This window comes from Copadichromis virginalis, linkage group LG2 (genome assembly GCF_057382275.1).
Source record: "Copadichromis virginalis isolate Kocher_CV1m ecotype Utaka linkage group LG2, C_Virginalis_male_GT1.1, whole genome shotgun sequence".
Taxonomy (NCBI): domain Eukaryota; kingdom Metazoa; phylum Chordata; class Actinopteri; order Cichliformes; family Cichlidae; genus Copadichromis; species Copadichromis virginalis.
This window is the reverse complement of record NC_140619.1, coordinates 34,375,263-34,383,493: the sequence shown is the minus strand read 5'-3', so window position 1 is coordinate 34,383,493 and position 8,231 is coordinate 34,375,263. Positions and strand designations below refer to the sequence as shown.

General features: G+C 41.4%; 1 protein-coding gene across 1 annotated transcript; it reads left to right on the top strand.

Annotated features, from left to right (window-relative positions):
• The first annotated feature begins 820 nt into the window (after nt 1-820).
• Nucleotides 821-7,627, top strand: LOC146717841 (transmembrane protein 179). The gene is made up of 4 exons (XM_085431755.1): nt 821-1,307; nt 2,908-3,045; nt 3,282-3,360; nt 5,301-7,627. Exons 1-4 carry the CDS (start codon nt 985-987, stop codon nt 5,490-5,492), a joined length of 732 nt encoding a protein of 243 aa, XP_085287881.1. The 5' UTR covers nt 821-984; the 3' UTR covers nt 5,493-7,627.
• The last annotated feature ends 604 nt before the right edge of the window (nt 7,628-8,231 follow it).

The window sequence follows — 8,231 nt, the reverse complement described above, 5'->3', positions numbered from 1 at the left end:
AATAAAGTTGACAATTTAAAAAAAAGAAGAAGAAGAAGTTATAAATAACAAAAATAGAAGCACACATGTCTAAAAGATGAGAACTCTAATGGTGCTTGAATGTTTTTCTAAGTTGAAGGAGATAACCCGCAAAAAATAAACTGAATAAAAATAGCGTCTCAATACAAGCATTCAAACTAATTATTCTAATTTCTCTGGGTTAGTTCATGTGAGCCAAAAGCTCAGGTCTAAACACAGTTTGTGACAATTTTTTCTACTTTTGGCTATATATTATGATATGGATATGATTGTGTTAGAGGCAGACAGTCAATCATTAAAAAAGTTGGTTTAAAGGGAGGGTGACCTTAAATCAAGGATAGGAGCTATGTCAAACAGTGAGTCATGCAAAGCAGAGTCCAAGAATAGAAACGTGGAGGTGGAAATGATAATAATGTGTGCCTCCTTATTTCTGATAATTTTATTTTGTGTAATTGTTTAAATACCCGTCATGTCTAGTAGATCTTGCGAGAATCCGAATCAGGAGTTAAATGCCAAACATCTTTGCTTGTCCAGGACGAGCTCTATATCTATCTATCTCTATAGCTATTTAGGTTTCTATATGAACAAGTGCGTGTGTAAAATGGCGAAGCGGAATTGACAGGCAGAAAGAATAAAGAAAAAAAAAGTATTTTTTTTTAAGATAAGAAAGAACAGCAGCAGCTTTGCATTCAGTGTTTGTGCTGAAATGCAGGCATGATTACAGCGATGCGTTTTCTCTTGCTTGGTTCCTGGATTTTTTTTGGCGGAGTGAGCCCTCTGTGTGTCCCCCTCCTCTCTGGCAGTACGTGCGGGTTGTGTAACGGTGGGAGCGACGGCTCGGTCCCCGCCCTGCTCCTTTAAATACCCGTAACGGGGTCAGTACAGCAGACAGACAGTGGGATGTGCTGATATCTGCTTCTTTCAGCGTGGGTACTCTAACCGTGTATCTGGTGTTCGTGCTGCGTCATGGAGCTGGACCGGCGACTACTGCTGGCGCACTGCACGGCTCACGCCCTCTCGGTAGCAGCGGGCTTGCTGGTGGTGGTCCCGATGGCTCTGAACGGTTCCGCTTTCAAAGGCCGCTGCGCCCTCTTTTCCAGTGGATACTGGAGGACGGATGAGCAGGTGGAGCCGACGGGCACGACGGGAGTCGTGGATCACCTGGTGGTGCAGCAGTGGGGGCCGCCGGCAGCCTGCCAGTTCGCCACTTTTGTGGGCATTTTCACGGTGCTGTACGGAGCTGCGCAGGGCTGGAGGTGCCTCTTCTATCTGCATGGACAACATGACGAGTGAGTCTCCCTGCAGCACACACCCACCCCTCCATACGTCTCAAAACACAGAGAAGGGCGGGTACAACACTACTGACCTACATTTGGTTATGTTCTGCAGAAAGATAATGCTGCATGGTGCCACAGTAGTCCGGTGGTACTTGGAGATCCTGCAAACGCATTAAAATAGATGAAGGCATATATAAACGGATGCATGCAGAAACGGACGCAGTCATGTGGTGTGGATGATCAGTCAGCGTATCCACCAGCACAGAAGGCTGTCGGCCATGTTAAGGAGAGGAGAAAATGTTCTGAATATATCTGCATCCTTTATTCTAGTGATGTTTTTTGACCCCCCCCCCAAAAAAAAGAAGTGTAGTGTAAAGAAACAGGAGAAGAAAGAAACACATTGAGAGCTCTTAAGAATAACGAGTTTACTTAAACAACAACAACAACAACAACAACAACAGTATTTTAGGTCTTTATGAATCAGCTTGCCTACATGTGAAAAAAATTCTCAACGTTTCATTATAGAAATGCTGGTACTGCCTCTCCACACCGGGAGCATCACCTACATTAAGTCAAAGGAAAAAAATAAACAAGGTCTCAGCTGCAACTTTCACACTTTTCATCAGGTGGGCCAAAGTGGACCTTCTGCCGGCCGGTTCTGACCCCGGAGGTGCGGGTTTGACACACCTCTGAGTCATGCTCAGGCCCCTGATGTCAACCAGCTGCTGGGCCTTTCTAAACCAAACCTGTGGGTCACATGACCTACAAAAACAAACTGCAGTTATCACAGTAGTCATAGCAGGGGTGTCAAACATAAGGCCCGTGGGTGGTATTTGGCCAGGCAGAGACTCCAGTATGGCCCTCTGGACAGCTTTGCATAATGTGAAGTTTGGCATAAATTTTGGACATTTAGCTTTGTTTTCATACGTTTTATAGCTTTTCCCAATGATAAAGGCCTAGCCCCTGGGTTACTAGACCAGTGTGAATAAGTAATAAACAATTCAATTTTATTAGATTAAATTTTACAGTGGATCCACAGTAAAGGAAAATGGACAAGGAGCTAACAGAACTACACATTTATTTCTTACGATTTAAGTTCAGAGAGTTTTGCTAACATTGTTCTGTTGCAAAACAGCTGCAAACCACCACAATACCACCGTATTTTACTGTTGGTATGATGTTCCTTTTCTGAAATGCTGTGTTACTTTTACAGCAGATGTAATTTTAAGACTACTGAAAGAGAGTTAAGGTTGTCCTGGTTGACTTACAAGCTTGTTCAGATTGTATGGTTTTTGGCTTATATACTGTATTTCCATGTATGTTTACCGATGTTTCCATAAATAGCTTTATCCATTTCCCAATTTACTTGTACAATGTAAAGCGATGAGGGGTGTTTCAAGACTTTTGTGCAGTACTGTATATACTGTTCGTCTGTATCTGTTGAGGAAATCTGTAGAAATAAAAACATTACTGTGATAACTGAAGCAGCAGAAAGAGGGGATGTAGCTGCAGTTGATATTATAAATTAATCGTGCATTTGCTCCAACGTTGGCCTTAAGCCTCAGCTCTCTGTGTGTCTGATGGCCATCTCTCTCTCTCTGTTTCTGCCCAGCACTCTGTTTTCGTCCTTCCTCACGGTCCTGCTGAGCGTGTGCGTGTTCTTCCTGTCTGGAGGAGCCAGTGTCATCTTGTCACTAGGACTCAGCTCGTGGTGCGACGTTGTGACAGAAAACGACACACAGCCATTCAGGTACATCTAACGCAGACGCCCCTTTGATGTTGTGGATGGATGCCTGCTCAGTTTGACATCGAGAGGCCTGCACATTTCCAGACTTTTCTTTTGTTGCTCCATGTGTGATTTTAAAAAGAAAATGATTCAGGGTTGACGTTAAAATGTGTGTTTTTAAAGCGTGTGTGTAGCTGTCATCTTGTTTGAGCATATCTTCAGGTCCTTTTCTCATCTATTCTTGTTTGTTTTGAATTCAGCTGTGCAGAGTCCCAGTCTGTGCCGCTTTACCTGGACGTGGACACTTCATCTTTCTTCACAGAGCTCAGTCTGGCGCAGGTAGGAATGCTCAAATACAAGCAAACCCAAAATGTTGCGCACACCAGAACGCAAAAGGGACACCGACTTCCTCCCAGGCCTCTGAAACAAGAGCTTCACAGTTCGGCTGTCTGCTTTTCTGAAAGGCTGAAGGAGGTAGAGCACGATGAAGAAAAAAGAAAATAATTATTTAACAGTTCAGACAGATAACTTAAGTAATATTAAAATGATCACAACAAGCTAATTAGACATCTGAAATTATAGAACAGGGGTGTCAAACATAAGGCCAAGGGGACTGAATCAGCCCGACAAAGAGTCTAATCTGACCCCAATGGCCAAATTAACTGTATTTTCATAAGGTTAAAAAACTTTCCAACTGATGAAGACCTCCCCTGTGGCCATTAATGCTATAACACAGTAATTGATTAATAGATGAACCTTTAAAAATAACAGCATGAGCTCCCATCAGTGTAGCAGCTGCAGTAGTATTTACAGATTTATCCCCGTTTTGTGCTTAAATACAGGATGTTTTGTATGTAAACATTGTTCCTGATCACATCACTGTAGTCACTCATTTCAGGGGTTTTTTTCCACCCTTTTGTTTGATTCGGTGTCAGCTGCAGTGATGTTGTGTGAGCTGTTTCTAATGGCAACAGATCTTTTGTCACAGATTTGATATTTTAGGAAAGCAGACGCGTGAAACAGGAAAGCAGGTTTCCTCTGTCAGAAGAAACCACTTTTGTTCGGCATCATGTTCGTCTGAAGCTTGTCTGTTTTGCAGATTTATCCAGGAATTAAAAGCATGCATTTAGGAGTTTCTTTGATGTTGTCAGTGCTTTGTGTTTTTGTTACAAAACATCATTGATCGACACAAGAGCTGATGTCAGCCTCCGTTCTAGCAGCTTCTGCAGCTCCATTCAGTGTCCTGGGCAGGATTGATCTAATCTGTCTTTTGGAAACAATGAAACGAGTGTGCGAGGTTCACTCCCGCAACAAACCGACTCATATTGATGAGACACGGTGACGCTCTCGGCTACGGTCATTTTTCAGTTTTTCCAGTTCTAATCTGTCCCGTCTAAAAACGGCGTCCCCTCATCTCTCCTGCTGTCGTCACAGTGAACTATCGACTCGTCCCTGAAATCAAAAGTCTCACAGGAAGTGGTGTTTGTTAAAGACACAGACTGTATGTTTTTACAAATTGATTTTTGGACTTCCACATTTCTGGAGCCGCATTGTTGATTTTTAGATTTCTCCTGTGAATCTTTGTCCCGGAGTTTTAAATGATCGAAACAATAGGCTGGGTCTTAACTCAGTTTTTCTACTTGTTTGTACATTTCTCTCAGCTCCGGTCCCATAGTTTCACCAATCTACCTCCAAGAATTTGCTGACAGTCGTTATACTGAGATGATAACTGTTGTTTCACTGATGTATTGTTAAAAATGGCATAAAATGAGAGTGGAAGATGGACATGTGAGTGTGTGCTATATACATTAGAGGGTTACCTAGGCAACCAGAGTCTGAAGCATCCACTCACTACAAAGGTTGAATGAATTGCTTCCCCTGTGTGCGCTGCTTTAGCTCAGCCATGTTGGTCATTCGGAGGCAGAAGTGACCATTTGTGGATCACACATAAATATAAAAGTCATCTGCTGCCTTTTGGGCCCATGTTTTTGAACCTTCCATGCTGGTGTTTTGACCTTTGCCATGGTAGTTCTTTTGGAGCCACACGTTCCATTATAAGGATAAAAAAGATGGATTCAGCAACTGAAGCAGCTGCATTTATAACCTGTAAAGATGCAAAGCACAGACACAGATATCTGCTAATTATTACTCAGTAACAGAATAATAAAACACAGGAATTTCACAAACTTCTTGGGTGCTTTCTGCATCGTTATCCTTCACCATGTGTCTGTTCAGTGTTTTTTCGATACGTGACTGTAAGCATCTCTCTTCATTCTCAGGCGTCGCTGTGGCTTGTGACGGCTCTGTGGCTGGTTCACTCCATCCTGGCTTTCCTGCGGCTCTACCACTCTCACAGCCAGCACATCAGCGGGCCCTGTCTGCACCGGGAGAAGGAGATGCTGCTGGGAAACAGTCCATCAGACAGCGGCTCTCCCTCGCCTCCTCCTGTGACACCCATCCTCTTAGTCTAACCCAGAGTGTGTGAGGTACTGACAGAAGAAGCCTCCAGTATTCACATTTAAAACTCAGTTTGTTCATGTCTCGATCGATGATGTCAACTCCGCGGTACATGAGCCTGACCAAGGAATCCATCAGGTGTAATATTAATCAGCCAACAAAAGAACGCAGTACAGAAATTCCAAAGATACCATAGAAAGAGTTCAGGCTTAAATTAGATATGTCTGTAATGCATGTTACCTTTTTAAAAACATTGGCTGATCTGTGTTGTCCTTAAATATTAATTATCAAGTAATTTATCTTATTTAATGGCTTAATGTTATTTAACAGCTTAGTATCATCACTAATATCGGTGAAATCATGCCTACTGCATTTTAAAGGTTTTTCCACAATCTTTAAAACCTCTTTTAACCACTTGGATTATTTTTTTTTATTATACGACAAACAAATTCACAGGAAAAAGAGGAAATAAGAAATCCTATAATAATTCAATAAATACAAAATCTTTCACATATTTGAAAAGGGTCCTCAGACCTGTTGAAACACCCACTGCAGTGTCAACGTTGGCAGATAAGTCCAAATTAAATTCAGTATTAAAAATAATACAAGTGATTCATAAATTTTAACAGGAACTGCACACAATGTGTTTTTTGTCTGGATTCACTTTAGTGCAGACATATAGAATACAAGTCATAGTTATTTTGAGGTATTTATACTCCATCTTGTTGCCTTGCAAGATAAAAAGAAATGCACAGATGGATGTAACTGACAGTAATGCATTTTAATTTTGGCTAAACAGGCTGTTTTGAGCTTGTGATTTTGCCAGGTTTAAAGGAGAGCTGCTTTTGAGACACTATAAATTCTGACTGTAAGCTCGACATAAGCTTTCTGACCTTAGTCTCACTTCATAGTACAATCCTGAGGTGATGGGATTGAGTACAACTCTATGGATCTGCTCAAACTGTGGCTGTAATGTGAGGGAGTTGCTGCCCAATCATGGCTTACAAACCCTAAAATAACACGGAAAATTCTTTTTTTAGGAATTGAAAGTTTTGAAAACACGTGAACTTTATTGATTCACCGATTCATTTATGAGCATTAATATAATTTCAGTAAAAGGGATCTGCACGCTGAATGTCTTGTGATCAAAGGTTTTGATTGGAGATGAAATGTGTTTGCAATGATGTCAGGGACGTTTGTACTGAAGGATTTTATAGATTCAAAATATACCAGTTACTGAAGAATACAGTTGTTGTGTCAAATCCAACATTGAAGACATTTATGGGCAAAAACATTTCCTTAATAAGTGATAAGATAGGAACATGCAGTCTGTAGGTCCACAGAGTTGGTCTGTAGTGGGACTAAACTTATCTGCCTTCAAACAAAAAGGGATTTCACAGCTGAAGCACATTATAACAATAACCAGTGTTGTTGCTTATTTTTGTCTTTTCACCGCATTTTCGTGAGTCACTGTTCATTCACATCATTGATGACACCACAAGCAGCCAGCCTGGTGTTTGTTCCAAGTACATTTACAATGCATGGTTGTTTGCGTTTCTGCAGGAGCTCGACATTTTGCACAGTCGTGTCCTCATCAGGGAGAATTCGTTGTATTGTCCTGAGTGTAATATTCGGATGCTTTCATCGTGAAGCATGTGGCGAGAGCGTGACTGAGCCACCGTGTTCGTGTAACAGGCTCACTGTGTGAGCATGACCTGAATGTTCTGTTGTGTATTGGGAAAATCTCTGCCGGCCTCTCATCTTGTGACGATTTCTGTCATGATGCTGTTTGCGTGGAGGCGGCTGCTCTCGGACCGTCAGTGAAGCAGTCAAATCCTCTCAGACGATCCACGTAGAGTTTAATTAGCAGGAAAACTCTGATTTGTGACTTTTTGAGACAGATTTATGTGGAGCCCAGTGGGGTTGATATGAAGTCGTCGTTGCACTTCTGTCAACCCGAGCAGCTGTAATGACACGCAGACAGCAGAGGTGGAAATCTGAGGTAAAGAGGCGGCTTTGTGATGTATTAAATGTTTTTGTATGCTGAACATTGTCCTGCTTTTTACCTCTGAAAACCGTTTGTGCTCATTCACACTTGCGTTTTTGCATTGTTGTTGTTTACAAATAAAAAAGAGTCATTATAAGAGAACCTTGCTCATTTTTGTTATTTACAAAAGCACCATCACCCTGATCACATGTCTTCTGTTTGCTTTAGTCACTTTGATATTATTGTGGTTACAATGTTAATTACAGTGTTGAGTGCCAGATTGGATATCTATTAAATATTTCCTACATCGTTTATTTAACTGTAAGTGTGTTGGGCTGCAGTGACCACAGCTTACATCCCATGCACAATAAGAGAGAATGCAGTCTAGCAGTACAACAATCAGTCACTGCCAGACACTTTATTACGTACACCGATTCAACTGCTCTTTAACACAGATATCCAGTCAGCTAATCATATGATCACGATTGCCTGCTGAAGTTTAAACTGAGCATCACAATGGGAAAGAAATTTGATTTAAGTGACTTTGAACATAGTGTGGTTGAATGATGTGACGGTCACACAACCATCTCTATAAGTTACAGAGAATGTCTATGAAATATTCATGAAAGAATGTTTTTCTTGTTGTCTTTAGACATACCAATAAATGTGTGGGGAAAAAAAAAAAATTGTCCTTGCATGTTTTCCTGACCTGCAGATATCTGAGAAAATCATTCCCACCACAGTTGTATTTCTCATGGACAACAAG

Bases quoted from the DNA above. Each gene is read 5' to 3' on its own strand.
- LOC146717841 (XM_085431755.1), top strand. From the start codon at position 985: ATGGAGCTGGACCGGCGACTACTGCTGGCGCACTGCACGGCTCACGCC. The intron at 1,308-2,907 runs GTGAGTCTCCCT...GTTTCTGCCCAG, and splicing joins CTGCATGGACAACATGACGA to CACTCTGTTTTCGTCCTTCC. The intron at 3,046-3,281 runs GTACATCTAACG...TTTTGAATTCAG, and splicing joins AACGACACACAGCCATTCAG to CTGTGCAGAGTCCCAGTCTG.